The sequence below is a fragment of the Sphaerodactylus townsendi genome, linkage group LG03 (genome assembly GCF_021028975.2).
Source record: "Sphaerodactylus townsendi isolate TG3544 linkage group LG03, MPM_Stown_v2.3, whole genome shotgun sequence".
NCBI lineage: Eukaryota > Metazoa > Chordata > Lepidosauria > Squamata > Sphaerodactylidae > Sphaerodactylus > Sphaerodactylus townsendi.
In genome coordinates, this window is record NC_059427.1 from 109047872 (window position 1) to 109067443 (window position 19572).

At 42.8% G+C, this 19572-nt stretch overlaps 1 protein-coding gene across 1 annotated transcript; it reads right to left on the reverse strand.

Annotated features, from left to right (window-relative positions):
* Positions 1-5885: 5885 nt before the first annotated feature.
* Positions 5886-15119, reverse strand: ASF1B (anti-silencing function 1B histone chaperone). Its single transcript, XM_048491912.1, has 4 exons — positions 14913-15119; positions 11494-11609; positions 9137-9313; positions 5886-7181 (listed from the first exon to the last, which is right to left on the reverse strand). The coding sequence occupies exons 1-4, from the start codon at positions 15019-15021 to the stop codon at positions 6984-6986; spliced, it is 600 nt and encodes a 199-aa protein (XP_048347869.1). The 5' UTR covers positions 15022-15119; the 3' UTR covers positions 5886-6983.
* Positions 15120-19572: the final 4453 nt, after the last annotated feature.

Sequence of the window (19572 nt, forward strand, 5' to 3'; positions counted from 1 at the left end):
CTCCACTGCACAGAAAGGGATAAAACTTGACATTTAATTTTAGTTACCTTGGCTGCATGAGCTAGAGTTTTATTAGTCTGATGATGAGCAAAAAGAGAGTTTAGATTAGGTCAACAATGGACATGTCTGAAATCTGAGCATTGAAAACTTAATCATGTTTTAACATATTTCAAGCACTTTATGAATATATTTTTTCATATGTGGTGTTAATTTAAAATTTAAAGCTTCCACTACAAATAAAAATCTTTAATCAAACATTACTTCCCTTTTAAACTCTGCATAGCTGTTGATATTTCCTTCAATGTCTCCACTGTTTTCTTGTTTCGGATCTGCTGCTAATATTGTAATGTCTTACTAGTATCCAAAAATGTTTGTAGTCAGTAGACAGCAAGCAGCCATGACCAGATTTTTAAACTGTGGGGAGAGTTGGGTACTAGATTGAAAAATATAAGAACTACATGTGCATCACAAGTTTAACATAAATTTTAAATTTGTTTCATGTCTGTTTAATATTCAGTCATCCCCACCAAGAAACTTTGGGGTTCTAATTCTGTTAAAAAGAAATCTGAGACCTCCCAACAAAAGATCCCCAGAATCCATATCAAACTATAATTCACAGGTTTCTCTTCAGACAGTTAAGATAGTTATCTGAGTTTAAAATTGGTTTCAGCTAGGCATCCTTGAATTTTTAGCACAATGTGCATCTCTTAATAAAACCTATCCTTTTTGAATTTTTTAAAGAATTCACTTGGACATCTTTCTGAGTAGCGCATGTAAGATTTAAAACACACTCCAGTGTCCTTTTCTAAGTTGCAGAGGCCTATGTTGATCTTTGCTTAACTGGCCTGCCTTTCTGTAGTATCCGCCTATTTCAACCATCAGGCATTTACGGGCAGACAGATGAGCAACTAGTGCCAAATAATAATAAATGTGGAACATTTGCTGCAAGGCAGATTGCTAACTAGATCCCTGCTTGGGTTTCTTTTTGTTGAACAATAGCAAACAGATAGATATGAGACAAAATTTGTTTTGAAAAAAAAAAGTGCTCCAGAATGGGCACTGCCAAGGAGTAGACAAAGCAAACTGCAGCGGTGGGGTGGTGCATAGATGCAATAAATAAGCATCTGATTAAAGGAAGAAGAATGTTTCTCTGCCTCACGGCAGACAAAAGAAAATTGGATTGGTGCCAACAGCCTTATTTCCCTGTGGAAATTAAATGGAAAAAAAACACACAACAAAGGCAGCTATTGTGCTGACTATAAGGTTTCCTTCTGTTGCTGTGAAATTTCTGAATCATGACATGTTATGTGAGCAGTCAGTGCTAGAAGGTGAGGACAGTCTTCAGACCACAGTCTTCCAGTTCTAAGCTAGGACAATATACAGAAGAAAAGTTTTGGTTAATGGCATCTACTCAGAGGACAAACTCATTTTTGGTGAAATTTTCTTGATCCCTCAAAAAGGGCACACGAAAAAACAGGCATACTTCCCTTTTCCTGGTAAACGCAACCTGTGACAACGTTACAACTAGTGCAATATTGCAACAGAACATAATTCAGACATCTCAGTAGAGATCAGGACTGTGCTGCAGATTTGAACACAAGAGTGTCAAAGTTGTCTGAGCCCCACAAAAGGCCATAAAATTAATGAATGAAACATAACAGGGATGACTGCAAGCCATGTAAACAAGGTCACACCAAAATCTGTGTGGATGATCCTCATACGGTTACCAGCTTCTGATTTTAAAAAATCTGGTACCTATGTGAAACCACAGGGGTCCACCAGGACAGTTCAGAACATTAAACCGAAAAGGAAAGCAGGTATTATAACTGCTACAGGCACATTGATGTGCTTCTTTGTTACCATCAACTCAGTTTCTTTTAACAACTGGTACCTTCCCTGTCTCACCCTGACCTAACTGCAGTGATTCATGCAATGGTTAACTCCAGATTGGATTACTGTAACTCACTCTGAGCAGGGCTGCCCTTGAGTCTTATCTGGAAGCTCCAGCTGGTGCAAAATGTAGCTGCAGGGGTCCTTACAGAGACTTCATGGAATGCCCATATTCAGTCCGTGTGCTATTAGCTCTGCGCTCTATTGGTTCCAGGTGGAGTACCAACATCAGTTCAAGGTTTTAATATTACAATTTAAATCCCTTAGCAGTCTGAGACCATTGTATTTATGAGACCAGTTCTCCCAATATGTCCTCCAAAGAGCGTTATGCTGTGCTAATAACAACTTGCTGGTGATCCCTGTCCCAAAAAGCATCTGGGTATCCTCAACTGGAGTCAGAGCTTTTTTGGTTCTGGCCCTGGCCTGGTGGAACGCCCTGTCAAATGGGACCATGGTCCTACAGGACTTTACTAAATTCCTCAGGGCTTGCAAGATGGAGCTTCTCTGCCAGGCCTGTAGTTGAGGGCAGCAACTGTTTGAGTCATCTTGCTGGCTTCCCTTCTCCTTTTCTTTTTCCTCTCTGTTTAAAAAAAATATTATTTTGCTTAAGTATTCTCAATGTTTTCGATCATCCTTAAAACAGCCCCACCCCCCACAAAAGACTAGAATGGTACATTTTTTAATGTATTGTTTCCAAATCCTCTTGTGCCAAGAGTTACATTTATCTACAGCTTAAAGAAAAAATGACCTTGGAAAGAATTTGAAAGGTACTATTCCTTTTCTTTGACAAAAAAGGAGAATTGAGGAGGGTTTTTTCTTCTTTTTTTTGCATAAGTGGTTTCTATCTTGGGGTTCTTGTATGTCAGAACTCAGACGGTGGGAAACCCAAGGGGTTTATGGGCAAGTACCAGCGAGGCCACCCTCATTCTGCCACCTCTCTCCCAATACTGAACAATTATTGAGCTGCACTCGCACAGAATATTAAAAACATAACCAGTGCTCCAAGACCTCTGTTCTACAGAGAAATGCAGCCTAAAGGAAATGAGTTGCACTGTTTCCTAAAAAGCTGAAGACTAAGGAAAGCCCACTCCACATACACATCACTGAGAAAAAATAGCCCTTAAATGAAGACTGCACCTGTTTATCACTGTACCACACTTGGTAGAAGTCTGTGGATATTCTTAAATGTATTGTCTGCTAGCAGAAAATGTGATCTTCACATAGGGCTTTCCCACCTTGGTCAGGAAGACAATTATCCTAAACCAGTGCAAAGGGAACGCTGAGAATTACTGACAAGTAATGGGGAGATCAATGCACAAGCCCCCTTTCACTATCTTTCATAGATTCCATACATTATCTTAATGTGGTATGATGGCTCACCAGCCTTTAGCTGAGGAAGATTTTCCAATTGATATTTTTGTGCCTCAAGTGTAAAGTATCACCCTTATTACAGGAACCTGGGAACACTTTCGCTAAAATAATTGAGCCCCATATTTTACAGACCCTTGTACATTGTGAGACTTGCACCAAAATCTCCTATCATTAACAGGTTTTCTCAGATCTTGCAAACTGAAGGTCATGACTTCCTTCACTGAATCAGTCCCTCTCATGTTCTTTCCTACTGCCTTCAACTTTTCCTAGTGTTATTGGCTTTTCCAGTGAGTCAGGTCTTCACATTATGTGATCAACATGCGATACCCCGGTTTAGCCATTTTAGCTTCTATAGAGAATTCAGGTTTTATTTGATCTAGAACCCAGTTGGTTTTGCTAGTTTTTGGTGGCCCATGGATCCATAAAACTCTCATTCAATACCAATTTCAAATCAATGATTTTTGTCAGCTTTCTTCAACTTTCACCCCCATATGCAATAATAAGGAATACCAGTGTGAACTGCAGATGTAGTGTAGTTCTGACGTCTAGCTCACACACAGGGTTGGCATATCCATTAACGGATCAAGGTAAAATATTCCATGAAGCCAAAAATGCTAATGCATAGGTGGTAGCTTCATTATTTATTTGATGTTCAGCAAAGGGAGGAATAAAGTCTGCTTGCCCCATCTCCACAGCGGTCAGGAGCAAACCTACCAGAATAGCAAGAATTTTTTTTCTCCTGGTGACTTCTTATAACTGTGTACACATGCATATAAAAATTAGTCAGCAACAAGGCACATTTGTCTCGAAACAGAGACATAAAGTCTTACTTCTTTCCAAGTTAAAATAAAAGTAACAGTAGGCTTTTAATGATATTCTAGGATAAAAGGTTGTTCATATTTATAGGGACTTCACCCAACTATAGTATGTAATCCATGTTTCGCATGTTCATTTTTGTGATTAGCATAATGAAAAATTCTGATGATCAAGCCTTTCCCACTCAGTCATAGAGTGAATTATGTGGTCTTCATTCTCTGGGTCACCTACCCTGCAAGGTTATTACTAGGGCAAAATGGAGAAAAAGAATCATGCCACATGATATGATCCATCTATGTCAGTATTATCTACTTAGATTGGCAGTGGAAGTTGGTTGAAGTCTTACACATCACCTCCTGATGGTCTTAATTGTAGATGCCAAGGATTGAACCTGGGACTTTGTGCATGCAAAATAGAGGATCTTTCACTGAGCCACTTCCCTCCCATGGGTGCACCCTCTGTATCTAGGGGGATTGTATCTAGGTGATTGAGATGCATTCCTACCTCATTGTAACTGCTTAAACCAAACCAAATGCTGCTAAAAGATGTATGTAACCAGATTGCTATATGTTACCACTGCCATCTGGGGCATTTTTCCTTGATCTTCTTTATAGCTTCACACTCTTTGTAGATAACTAGGCTTTCCCCTGACACCCTGATCCCATGAGAAAGGGAGTCGCATCCATTATCTCATGGGGTGAGAAGCCAGGTAGCTTTCTCTGACTATCTCTCTGAATATCTGCTGCTGACTTTGGGGGCCTCGGCTCCGGGGATTGTTTTTCACAATTTCTTGGGAATTCTGGAGAGGTGTGTGATCCTGGATCAGCATTGCTGCTGGTTTGAATTCCATCATAGATTTTTGCAGCACAAGTAGGGTTATGTTTGCCAATGCAGGATTTTTGTCTGCAAGACAACCGATTCCCCCAAGCTATTCTGGGGTGGGGGTGGGGAAGGAGTTCCCATTCCCCAAAGGTATTTTGTAGGGCAATATGGTTTGCTGTGGGAGGTGAACTGGCAAATATTCTGGTCATGAGTGCCACCTGAGATCTTGGAGGAGATCAAAGAGAGGTACATATCTGAAAGGACTGAATTAAATCAAGTGTTGTCTGATAGCAAATGAAGCTGCACAGACTTGTTATGGCAACTCTGCACACAATGATAGAAATATTTCCAAGCTATTGCTTTAAGGAAGCTAAACCTACCTGTACTGCTCCTTTAACCTTGCACAAGGTTAACTTCTTGCCACATTGAGCACCGAAAGTGACTAAGGCCGTTTCCACATGGGCAATGAATGGCGGCCTGGAGATGGTAAAAACGCCGTCTCCAGGCCGCCATTTGTACAGGGGGCGCAGCTGCATCGCAGCTGCGCCGCCCTCACGCCGCCCGGCTGTCGCGAAGCTGGCGTTTCCCCAGAGCGCTTGGAAGCGAACGGCAGCGGCTTCACGACGCCTCCCCCACCCGGCACTTACCTTGTCCCCAGGCCTCCGGCGCGTCGCCGAGGTCTGGGGACACGCCCCCTGCCCCGCTGGAGCAGGTGCGCAGGGCCAGGGGGCGTGTCCCCAGGCCTCGACGACGCGCCGGAGGCCCGGGGACATGCCGGGTCGGCCAGGCGCCAGCGCTCCGCGGTGCTGGCTGCCTGGCTGTTTCCAGGACCGTCCGTGCGGACGGTCCCAGCGTCGTTGGGTCGGCGTCGTAAACGCTGACCCGGCCGCTTCCGCCTCCGTGTGGAAACGGCCTCAGTCATTCACAATGAGGCTCCAACCAACGTTCTCTATCTATTGGAAAGATAGCTATTCCGCAATTCATAATAAATTCTTCCAAAAGTTTTATTAATTGGACATCAATTCCACAACATAAAATGATTAAAAGATCTGTACACAGCACATATCACTGTAACTTCAGGGAGCAAAATAGGCCAAGAACCAGGGCATGTAGCCACTGAAAGTAAAGAAATGGATGGTGGGGGCCCCCAGAAAAAGAGCTTTTCTATCACAAAGTTGTAAACATTGCTCTAACAGAAAAAGGTATATTAATGGAAATGAGTTTTGAGAGGAACTTTGTATATGTAGAAAGAAACTACAAATTAGCCTAAATGCCAGAAGAGCAAACCTGACCCTGTGAGAAAGGTATGGTCAGTGCTCCCCAGACAAGAGCACCTGTGAAGGATTTTATAAATTTAGATACTGCTTGCAGGAGATACTACTGCTGCCAGTTCTGGCCCTGGAGAGGATACAGTTGGGGGATAGAGTACAAAGATAGGCAGCTAGGGCAAGCCTACAATCAGTGCTTGAAAAAGCACCAACAATACCCTTCACATAAGAAGCAGCCCCTCCTGTGCTTCCAGCCAGTACAAGAGAATTTCATCACTGTTTATGCTAAGTGCAACAGTAGAACAATGACTGCAAAACTGGGTCAAAGAGATATTCAGAAAGGCATCAAGGCCTGGCTGCAATATCTAGCTATTATGTTGGCCGTAGGTCCCTGAGGCTCTCCTTTGCATGAAATGAAAACAAAAGAGTCAAGCTCCTGAAACAGAGGTGCCTACTGTCCTAGACTCTCAAGAAAAAAAGAGCAATGTGGCACTGTGCATTACTCCTGGGCTCCAGATTTGACAAAAACATGGGGAAACACAGGATTTTTGCTTACTCAGTTGCTGCACTAGTTGCCTGTCAAGAGCAGAAGGTGCAGTCTCAAGCACAAAACCCTACAGCAGAACTGCAGACTTAACAGTCAGGAAATCATCTTGTCAAATTCCAACAGGATAAGGGCTCAGAAATTTCTGTTGACTCAGAGAGACCATTTAGGAATTCAGTTGCCTGACATTATTCATTTTGCTTTCAGCGTTTCTACAAAAAAATCATAAATTGCCCTTCTCCACGTCCGCTCCTTAGATTCTTGTGCTTAGATCACATGCAGTCCATAGAATTCTCCGGCTGAAGACCCACTGATGGGGCCAACCCTTTGATGTAGTCACAGCTAGGGGACAAGAAGCCATCCACCTCTGGATCCACATTTTCAATATTGTCCATTTGGTCTCTAGGACCATCCCAATTGATGTGGAAACGAGTGACACGAGGGTTGGACGCCAGGATATTCCTCTGCAGCTATGAAGCAAGAACAAGGGTGAAGTAATTAAATAGGTTTACTTTGGAACATTTTTCTAAACTAATAGCTACTTACGTCTTACAGTGACTCTACACACTGACAATAAGAATCAAACAAATTATTACTTCCTTCCAGCTATGACAAAGATAAAAGTGATCCTAGTTGCTTTCATTGTACTATCCCTGGAAAACTGCATTGATTTGCTGGACTGCTTAGGGGTCATTACAGCCGATAGCTTTCCAGAGATATTAGTTCAACTCTTCTGTGTGGCATTTTGAAACCGAGATACCATACGCTATTGTAAGCCACCCTGAGCTCAACCGTGGGTGGGGTACAAATATAATAGAACAAAAGATAAATTAAAAGCATAAGTAGTTGCCTCCTGAAGGATGTTACAATCCACTGCCCCAATTTACTTGAATCACTAAGAAACTAACCTTAAAACTTTGTTCAGAGCACAATTCCTCCCTTGAAGAACCCATCAAAGCTCTTAACTCAGTACTGAGTATCTCCCTCTTATAACATGCAAATCTACCCTTCCAGAGTAGAACTGCCTGTAACCCTATTCTTACCTGAGTTAATCAGCACAATAATAATTCCAGAAGCAACTGTAAACAAGGCTTTGTTCTCTCTATTCAGCTGTAATCAACCCTATCATGGCTCCATTGTACAAAATATTTCAATTGTGCCTTAACTCTTGAAGGAAAAAAATCAAAGCTTCTTTATCACAGGAGCTGTACTCTCTACCACTCCTCTGGTCAGGACGTCCTGTCTAGTGAATGCAGATAATAAACTGGTTCTGAAGTCACTGAGTGATTCCCTGATTTAGTTGCATGATCCCCAATGACCCTGTTCCTCCTATTGCAGAAAATGTAGTAAGTAGTTCCCAAGGACAATAGTTTTCTGGATAGAGTAAAGCAGGGATTTTAAAATACTAGAAATATACTCTCTGAAAGAGCAAAGTAACTCCTACTTGGAACCTCAGAATAAAGGAAACATTTATTGATGGATAAAAAAACAGGGGATCTCTCTCTAATCAATTCATTCCTTCTTAGAAGGGGTATAGCTCAGGTATTACAGAAGGGCTACATTAAAGAACTAAGAAGTTTAAAAGGTTATTTCAAAATGTTTTTTTTAAATAACCTCTTTTAAACTTCTTCGTTCTTTAATGTAGCAGTCAAACAGTCCTATTCAAGGGGAAGTGATTATGCCACTGGGAGCAGCAGGGCACCGCTGCTGTCACCCCCCCCACCCCCCGGTGGTGGGACGCAGTGCAGGATGCTGCCTCAGCATCCCTGCGCTGCTGCTGTAGTGAGGTCAGGGAGCACCTGATGTTAGCCAGTTCCCTCCTGGCCTTTGCCAGCACTGCGCAGGCGGGCCACAGTCCCCACTCAGGCCATTGGGGCTTCTCAGAAGTGTTGCTCCCTTTGAGAGCCGTGGGGCAGCACAGCTGCAGTCTGGCCTGTAGATGGGGCTGTAAGTGACACAGCAGTCAACATACATTCTCAAAATAAATGTCTTCCTCCCCAGTCTTTAAGACTCATTGAGTATTATACCCATTAACAACCACAGGTGCTGTGGTCACCATATGATCCACCTTCTTATCATCTAGACTTTCCTCTTTCATGACTGTAATTTTCCAATGTATGAGGAAAAACCAGGGAATGTGGGGTTCATAATTTCACTTAGTATAATCCAAAGGGGTATGTTCATTTCACTTTTAAGCGATGCAATATTGCTTGCAATGCTCTTCCCCTTTCAAAAATACTGCTTTTGAGCATTTCCTTCTTTCCCCCATTATATAAGATGCAATTAATAAATAAACAAAAGTTGCTTTGTGCCTTCAGAAACAACTAAAGACATCGGTCACAGAACTGTGAGGGAGCCATGGCATGGCAATCAAGTTTAAAAGGGAGGTTAGATTAATTCTTCTCTTAGCATATCAGCATTTCACCTGAGAAAAGTCTGGTTTGAGGGGTGGATTCTCTCTTAGTTCTGGATCCACATACTCATTATTGACATAGTACCCAATGCGAATGAATTCTTGGCCAAGGTAAGTGCAGGTGATGAGGATCACCGTAACGCCCACAGCATCACTTTCTGGGATTAGATCAGGGTTAGGGGCATTAGCCTGCAGAGAGAAGGCAATACAAACAAACCAAACATTAGAGACGTTTGTATTAGACACTTCCAAATAGTTCATGGAAGCGGCATACAATTTTCCCCATCTGATCCTCACAGCAATTTATGATATTCAGCGGTCAAAGGTCACCCAGTGATTTTCAAAACTGAGTGTTTTTTATTAAAACATTAAATGCTGCATTTCTTCTAGAGGCAATCTGCAATATAATAAAACAATTTGCAATATAATAAAACAATAAAACATTTATAAAATTTAGCAAACATAAAAACACTATAAGCTTACACAAGGCTGTAACAACTTTCAAAAAGCTAGCCTATCATAAATACAGCCCAAACATGTTTGTGTTATGGTAAAAGCTCTGGTGTTATAAAAAAAAAGATTGGTTCCCCACCCGGGGACATAACAATTTATACCCCACTAAACATTCCCTTCTCACTAGACACAGTGTGTAACAGACTTCTTGCTGTGATACACCTCTGAAGATGCCAGCCACAGATACAGATGAAACGTTAGGAAGCAAGATCTACCAGACAACGGCCACACAGCCCAGAAAACCCAGTTGAATCTGGCCGTGAAAGCCTTCGACAATACTTCCCTGTCCATCTCCCAGTGCATGTCATTCACCATGGCAATCAATGCCATTTCAATCACATAACCGGGCCTAAAATCAGACTACAATGGAGCTAAAAAAATCCATGCATGTACATTTATCAGTATGATTCAAACTATACCAGTTGATCTTCTGCTGAAAAGATGGGATTGGAATGTGACGGTTTCTTGCTAGCACCTGTTTTTACTGTTACAGTTTGTGTTATCTCTTGCTTGGCGCTCTTCCCAGACTGGTCTAGCCTTGTGTGTGAAAGTATCTAAAAAGGTGGACCCAAAAGTTCTCTTCATGTCTTTCTGCTTTCATGAAGATTCTATTGTATGGACTCACAAATTGTTACACTAATGTTTCATCAATGAATTTTAAGTTCAGAGGAAAGTAATAAAAGAAAAGGCTATACTACAGAAGATACTGTATTGTTATAGCTAATAAATTTGTGTGAGACAATTTTCAGATGTTAAAAAGCCCACCATATACTAACACAAATTATATACTACTATACTAATATTAAACTGGATCATTGATGGTATAGTAAATAACAATGGGTTCAGGTTGCCACAATACAGATTTGGACTGTATTTTTAAAAAGCTATGGAATGTCTCTCAATAGCCAAACAGATCAGACAATTAACTATTTACTGGTAATCAGAGAAATGTAGACTCTTTTAAGAGGTATTAGGCTAAGCCGCTATAGGTTCCTTCCAACTGTGTTTAAACAAGAATCAAAAGCATGAACTCTGTGTTGGGATTTTTCAAGTGTGTCACAATTCAGTTATAAAAGGGTTAACTGTTTGTAGGTAAACAAGTTTCTGAACTCACTGTTTATGACCTGATCTATTGATTAGCTATTGGTCAGTCAGATAGCCATTGCTTACATGCTAGTGAGCATGCACATCTGAAGTTATAAAGTTAACTGTTTCTTTGTTTGAGCAGACATGATCCCAGCACCAGCACCCCAATGTAACCAAATGTACAGTAATGTAGATGTGTAACAGGAAAGAAAGGATTTCTTATTTTATGTCCATATAATCCTATAGTTAGTAAACTCATATATAAAAAGCTATTGAAAATCCGTATTGTTGAAGGCTTTCATGGCTGGATTCAACTGGTTCAGGTGGGTTTTCTGGGCTGTGTGGCCGTGGTCTGGTGGATCTTGTTCATGCCAGCCACAGATGCAGGCAAAACGTTAGGAACAAGATCCATTAGACCATGGCCACACAGCCCGGAAAACCCACCAGAACCAACTGAAAATCTATCTCTTCCGTTCTACTCTGCTAACACAAACACACGTGTTAGGGATTTACAAGACAATTGTATTTTAAGCTAGTCTAGTCAAATTCAGAGGTCTTAGACAGGAGTATTTGTGTATAGGATTTCATACTTAGCCCTCCACACTAATCAGTCCACTTAAGTTATTTACTTTTAAACAAATATGCAGTCTCATCTTGCAAACTCCATTGAGTTTAATAAGACTGAAGTCCAAATTAGCCTTATACTTCTCTGTCATCTCCTCCTCCAACACTGCTCTTTCCTCCCTTTCCCCAAGTAGATTAGCTCTTACCTCAAATACAAACATGTGTCTCCCAGCTGGTACTGGTCCCACCAGCACAGAGTCAAGAACTTGGTCATACTCTTCACTCTCAGCAGAACCCACATAAATGATCTTCCACTCCAAGTCTGAAAAAAAGAGATAAAACAGAAAAAAAAATCAGCAACAGTATACACACATCTGCAGAGGCTTATTGGAAATATTGCCATCCTACTTGAAGCCATTACAACAGCCAGTGAATTAGTATTAATGTTTCAAAAACATATGCATCTGTTCAAGTGCCAGACTGAGGATTTCATTTACCAAGCAAAGTCAAGATCACAGTATTCTGCTTCCAAGGAAGTCACAAGCAAGCTTTTCAAAATGGTCTCTTCTCTCTTCAAGTATTGAAGATACTCATGAAAAAATGACAGGGAGAATGCTGATGCAACATCCTCAGTTCACTGAAGCCAGCTCAAGAACCTCTTGAATGTGTTCAGCTCAAACCCTAAAGTAAGCATTTCTGTGGAAAGCTCACATATCACAATGAGCCAAGGGCACTTTGCAACTACTTATACAGCGGTGCCATTTTTAAACAAGCTATGGATGAACATTTGAATGAACAAACAAACATACATTTGGCATTTACCTTTGGAAAAAAGTAAACAGCTCACTAGAAGCACTGTTGAGTGGGCTCAAGACCCAAAGTTACTCAACTTTTTATGGGATAGATAAACATCTAAAAGCAGGCTTATTAAATGGGTGAATACACAATTTATCTTTAAATCTTGTGTCATTCTTCTATCTTTCTGACTTAAAAAATGATCCATAAAATATTGCTGGCAATCTGCCATGAAGGATCGTTTGTTCACCTAAGATGGTTATAACAAGCTCTTCCTTGCAACCTAAGAATTCTAATCACAAGAAGTTGCACCCAATAATCAGGGGTCCTAAACAAAATGGAAGTCAGGCATTCTAGAATGTCCCATAAACAGGAGCCAAAAGAGATGTTAAGGAAGGGAACAAGAACCGGGATCAATAGGGAGTGATGGGAAACTATGTGAATTTCTCAAGTACCTACACAGTTGCTCATGGAAATGCCCCTTTGCTATCTTGGCATCCTGTGAAAGTTATTCTAGTAGAAGATCACTGTCTGAAAAAGGCAGGTAATCCCAGGTTGCAGCTTACTTATGAATCACTTTAACATTTATTTTTTGCTGGTATTACTTTTCATGCATACCTCCCACAAGAAATTATTCACTGGCTTGCAAGATCTCAGAAGCCAGGGAGAGTTTTAACAACAGGAATGCAGTCACAGGGGATGCATGTCCTGAAAAAGATCCCAGGCCCCGTCTCTGATATGATGGCAACATTAAGAGTAGTCCTAAAGCACTCTATTGCCAAGAGCAGATTAAAAAATATTCACTGCATCCTATAAAAAAAAACCAAGGAAGTATTCACAGTGATAACCTATTTCAATTTCTAACCACTCTGAACTCCATAACAGAAGCCTGGTTTGAACAAGAGCTGTGAATACTCTGTGCTTACTACCCACCCCACAAGCAAACCAAAATCTGAAACATGTGCAAGTCATCAACATTCAGGAAATGGGCCTAAAAACCTTAGGGGGGCAGGTTTTCCCTCCAATGGCTACAGCCCTGGATGTCCTCCAGTATGTCTTCCCCACCATACCTGCTTGCTCATGTAGGGTTCCAAGATCTCAGGAACACATTCAATGTTTTAAGTAAAGTGATAAAGAGATAAATTCAACAGTTTTAATGAAAGCTGGAATTCTCAGAATGCTGAAGCCTACACAATACGCAAATTCATGCTTCTGAAACTGCAAAAAAGTATGCACAGTATGAAACATGGCTGTGAAAATGTTCTACATCTGCATCCCATGACAGGGCTTCTCCCATCTGCATGGGGGAGTACTCCATGTTAATAGTCTGCCTCACTTGAAAATAAACACTGTGCCATAACAGCAGCTTTCAAGGACCACAATAAGCCCAATGAATCTGCTGCACCTCTTCCCTTTAGATATCCAGCACTCATTTCTTTACCTTTAAAGCTCTCTATGACCTTTCCCATCCAGACTAATCCATCTACCCTTATTTCTCGTTTAGACTAATGTTTGCACAAGCACAGGGGGTCCCTGTTTTTTTCTTCCTGGTGACAAACCTGTTGGTAAAGTAGCTATTAGAGCAAACAAGCTGAAATGCAAGGAATCAAAAATTTTCAATCTCTGAAAAACTGCACTTGAATCCCCATTCCGTCTGGGGGGCGGGGAGAGAGAGGCACTCTTTTTACTTTCTTACTTAACATTTTTTGTGTAGTGGCAAACCCCATCAGTACATAGTCTGTAAGTGGCACTTGTCCTGGAAGAGAACCATGTAACCCTGATCTCCTTACATGAAAAGGCAGGCGGGGAGAGAATAAATGAACAAGCATTTGTTTAGTTAAACACCATTTTGGAGTACAGCATCCCACTGCTATACAGAAAGTACCCCATGAAAACATAGCTGTTACTTCCTCCCCCAAGACACCTTCAAAGACTTCCTAGTACCTCATATCTGTGTTCCCCTCTAGAGAGCAACTCCTGACTATGTGGGGAGTGACTATGAGGGGGCAGGGTTTTTTTTTTACAAATTTCCCTGAGGGACTAAAGACATTAAAACAAAGGCCAGAAGAGATTGGTAGGGCTCAAGAATATGTCAAATGATTACACCTAACACTCCTAGTGGTTCCAAAACTTTTTCAGGCTGCCACCCCCTTGGTTCCACAAACTCATTCCCAGTCCTTCCTAAACTATAAAAAGGCTTATTCAAAATTTGCATGACTTATTGAGGAAGACAGCAATTAAATTAAAAACAGTAACAATTGTTCATCTATTCAAAATCCAATTAAAATGTTTTAGTTTAATTCATTCAACAAAACCGATTGATGAACTTGATTCAGTGATCCCAACTTTTCAGTCTGAAAAATATTCTGATAGTTGCCACCATATTTGCCTGCACAGTTCCACAGCTTGACTTATTGTAAATTGAAGGGGCCCACCTCTAGTATCTCCTGCTGCCCTTACCTCTTAGAGACCACCAGGTAATCCCACTGCCCACCAGGGGACAGTACCGCCCACTTTGGGAACCACTGCCTTACACCATTATACCCCACAGCTGTGAGCATCTAGGTCAGCAAGTGTCTCCCCAGAGTTAGGGTATCTAGACATCAGAACAGCTCTTTATAGCCAAAACCTCTACAGCCCTAAGCCGAGACTAAGTTAAATTGAGGCCTCGTGGGAACACAGAACTTAGTCTCCCTTCCCCATGCAACCCACTAAAGGTTTGGGCAGCATGCGAAGGTGCTTTTGTCGGTGATGACTGCAAGCTGCTAGTTGGACCAGTAAAGCCCTGCGTGGGAAGGAATGAAAGGCGCTCAGCGCTCTCCAGACTCACCGTGAGGCAAAGCCTCTCCGCACTCGAACTGCACCTGGAAGCGGAGCGGCTGGCTAAAGGGGCTTGGGTTTTCCAGCACCGAAACTCCCAGCACCGTCACCCGCGCCATGACAGAATCCCCCTTCCCACTCCTCCTCTTCCTTCTTCTTCTCCGGCGCAATTAACAGCCCCCGGCCACACCGAACCCACTCCGCGCGCAGCCGGTTTAACGACAGAGCAGCGCCGCGGCCAATCATGGAGCGGCAATCGGCGTCCCTCCGCCAATCCGTACACTTCGCGCCTGAGCTCGCCCGCCCACTCCTCACACGAGGCCACACCTCTTTCCTTCCCCTACCAATCTGTTTTTCCCATTCGGTCCCTGGCGGGAGCTTAATCTAAACAATCGTCGCTCGCCTACGCTTCCCTCCGCCCGCCTCTCCCACCTCGGCCTCCAATCAACACGCGCCTTGTCCGTTCCCTTCAGCGGGCTAAAACTCAATTGGCCAACTGGTGCTTTCCGGAAAGGCAAAGAGGCCAATGCAAACAGTCGGTGGAATAGAGGCTAGGGAAGGCTGGGAAATGTGTTGGAAACGCTAGGTAGTAAATGCTGAGGTTTAAACCTGGATGTTTTAATAGCTCTACCCTGAAGTGGTGGTTTAAAGATTGCAAACTGTGTAGGTGTGTTGAAGGGCTCTGTGGTGCCAGGGTGGTGGGAAATAGTCAATGATAATTTTCCTAATGGGAACAAATGAGCGGTCTTATAGAGGGAACTGTAATGTATTACAACTCTGCAGGAAATTAATCAACCTGTAGTAGCTGTGGTATGTTTACAGGGAGCCTATAATAAGCAAAGCCGTAGCGGTCATCTGGCGGCTGAGGTAGCAGAGCAGTCAAGCTTCGAGAGCTTTCACTGTCAGAATAGTCTGCAAGAGCGCCCACTGTTTACCTGCACTTTCAGTATCCTCTCCGGGCATTCCTTCACACTTCACGCTCTTACCTGCTGTCTCATCTACTGGAGAGGGCATAGTGCAGGGGTCCCCAAACTACGGCCCGGGGGCCAAATGTGGCCCCCTGAAGGTATTTATCCGGCCCGCCAGGCATGGCAGCAATGGCTCCATTCATGTGCAGTGGGGGCTCGAGGGAGAGGAGGAACCAGCCCCAAAGGCCGTTGATGTGGGGTGCAGGTCTGGCAGCGCAGGAGGGTTTCCCACTGGGTTGTTGTGGTTGCAGTCGCTTGTCTGCCTTCAGGCCCCCCACAACCCGAGAATGGGGCTACCCACCTCTGCCCCTGTGCCAACAAAGGCCAGCTGAAAGCAACAGGAGTGATCCCCACCCCACCCTGTGGGACCGGCTGGTAGGCGGCGAACGGGTCTCCGTGGCTTGGACTGTTGGGTCTGCTGGAGGAAAAACCGAGCCCTGGAGATAACCCGCAGCCTTCGGGGTCTGCCAGATCGGCTCCTTTGGGCTCCTGGGCTCCTTTCCTCCCCCTGTAACCAGCCTATGCAACAAGGGCAATGCCTCCTACAGGGTCTGCTCTTTTTTCTGTGACTGGATTTGCTGCTTTCTAAAACATTAAGCTGATCAAGCAGGCAGCAGACATATTTGTGGGATTATTACCTTCTATGTAAGAGTAGCCAACCTCTAGGGAGGCCTGGAGATGTCCCAGAATTAAGCAGCTGACCTCCAGGGTGGCAGAGATCAATTCCTAGAGAAAATGACTACTTTGGACGGTGGGCTCCCACCCTAAATCCCTGCCTTTCTCAGATTGGTGCACCCCCAAATCTCCATGAATTTTCTGACCCAGAGTTGGAAACCTTACATTACGTGGCAAACGCCTCGCTCCTTCCCTCTCGGCTACTCCATGTGTTGCTCTCAGGCTTTCTGTTTCGCCTCACTCCCATTGGCATCAGCCAGGCTGGTGAATCGCTCGCTGGCTGCTAGGGAGGAAAGAACCCAGGAAGATACCTAATCCTGGGTTAGATGGAATGCTTCAGTGGGAAAGCTCTGCTTTTTTTTTTTTTTTTACAGGGGAAGGTATTCCACAGCCTCCCCAACAATATTTGGAGCCCACCCTGTACTTGACATGCTTTGGTCACTGTTCTAAAAATAGACCATGACAGAAAGTCTGAAAGGTGAAATCAAGCATTTTACAAACATTTGTGCATAGGAATTTGTTCATAGTTTTTTTTAGTCTGGCCCTCCAACAGTCTGAGGGAAAGTGAACTGGCCCCCTGTTTAAAAAGTTTGGGGACCCCTGGCATAGTGTCATAGAGAGCCAGTGTGGTGTTGTGGTGAAGGGCAGATGCACTCTTAATCTGGAGAACCGGGTTTGATTCCCCCACGGCCACTTGAGTTGTGGAGGCTTATGTGACCTAGAATAGCTTGTACACTCCAAGTGGGGGTAGTCACAGTTCTTTGGAGCTCTCTCAGCGCCACCCACCTCACAGGGTGTTTGTTGTGGGGTGGGGGAAAGGAAAGGAGATTGTAAGCCCCTTTGAGTCTCCTTACAGGAGAGAAAGGGCCTGGGAGTTATAAATCCAAACTCTTCTTCTTTTAAAGCCTGAGAGACTCTTGTATCAAGTGTGGTTGCCAGTCTCCAAGTGGGCCCTGGAACTCTGTCAACATTATAACTTATTGTCAGACTGCAGAGATCAATTCCCCTGGAGGAAATGGCTGCTTTGGAGGATGATTTTTGGCATTGTACTCTTCAGAGCTCCCTCATCTCTCCAAACCTTGCCCTTCCCAGGCCCCAACCTCATATTTTCAGGAGTTGCTCGATGCAGAGTTGCCAGTAGTGTTGCTACCTGTGGAGTATATATATGTATGCCTTTTAGTGAGCTATCACAAATCAGTTTTTGTTTTCCACAACAAGGCCTGTATGGGAGGGGCCTCACTTGGTTTTTCTTTGAGTGTAGATTGTAGTTCTAAGTGTGTGTGGAGCCATAAAACTGAAGCTGCTAGAGCAGCGGTTCTCAACCTTCCTAATGCCGTGATCCTTTAATACAGTTCCTCATGTTGGGGTGACCCCCAGCCCTAACATTTATCCATTTTACAGCTGGAGAACACTGATGCAGAGAGTCTTAGGTGACCCCTGTGAACTGGTCGTTTGACCCCCCAAAGGGGTCGCGTCCCACATGTTGAGAACCACTGTGCTAGAGTTTCCTGTGAACTAACTGGATAGGTAAGCTTTATCCTACACCCCAGACCCCAGAGGCTGCTACATTACCATTTTCGTGGGTGGTATTTTAATAACTGTATAAATGACAGATATGCAAGTTGTAGCATTTGGTCCCAGAAAAATGGTGTCTTTTGGGGCTGGGCAGCTTTTAGAAGGGATTTTAAAACACCTGACTGACTTTATAACAATGGAATCACATGCAAAGTTACTCCAATCAAAGTCCTTTATTTCAGGAGATTTAGACTGGAGTAACTTTTCACTGTTTGGTAGCTTCCATGAGGTGATGATTCTCCATGTAGTTTTTTTTTTTTTTGCTGTTGTGGATGCAGAGGCAATGGAAAGCACAGCAGAGGATAATTAGGGAATGATATAATGTGAATGTTCCAACCCCTCCCTCCCCCACCTCTGTTCTGGATGCTAAACTGCAGTAAAGCCGCCATGTGGAAGCAATCTTAGATTGTTTTATCACCTCCTATGAATTTTAATCTTTATCAGCTTGCTGTTCTACATTTAAAAAAATATTTTCACAGAAAACAATTTAATACATGAGTCCTTAGTGGCAGCAGCATTTCTATATATATTTTTCTGCCTTATAATGGACCTTAGATTCACTGGTCAAATTTGCAGCTGATTAATTCTGAATCATACCAAATTGTTCATGTTTGGAAGAAGTTTTTGGCACTTTCCAATATTTTGCAAAAACTATCTGTGCTGTGAGAATTATATACAAAATCACTGCTTATAAAATCATATAAAATTGCTGGTATCACATGCATAATAATATTCAATTAAGAACTGAAGTTGTGTTGTTAGCATCTCATGGTTTGTAGTGTTGTACATTCTAAAATATAATGATTTCACATGTTTTTTTAATTTAGTCATAATTGTTTTTATTGTAACAGTGTTTGGTAATGTGTAAGCCAACTTGAACACTGAAATGTGGAATATAAGTGAATAAATGGAGAAGCCTTTTTGAGACACCCTGCATTTGATAATCATCCTATGTCTGCTGAGCTGTTAGTTTAAATAAACAACCTTCAGCCTGTGGGCATTTCTGGATGCTGAAAGACTCCTGGGTCCTGTCACAAAATGGCAGTCAGAGCCGGCCTTACAGAATGTTTGGAGATTCAAAGTCAAACATCCTGCAGTAAAGCCAGCCGATTCTGAATAGCAGCTTCCTGTAGATGTGAAGGTGATGTCTCTTGGGCTCTTTCGAAGCAAAGCACTTCCCACTGCAATGTTACCCAAATTAGTTGCGTATGCCTCTTGGAATAGTGGAGGAATTATCTAGAAGCGGACTGGATATGTAAGAGGTTAGTAGGAGATCTAATACATGTGTATACAGAAATCAGTTTCCCAAGAAAATCACTCAAAACCACAGGGCCCCTTCCGCACATGCAAAATAATGCGTTTTCAAACCACTTTCACAACTGTTTGCAAGTGGATTTTGCTATTCCGCACAGCTTCAAAGAGCACTGAAAGCAGTTTGAAAGTGCATTATTT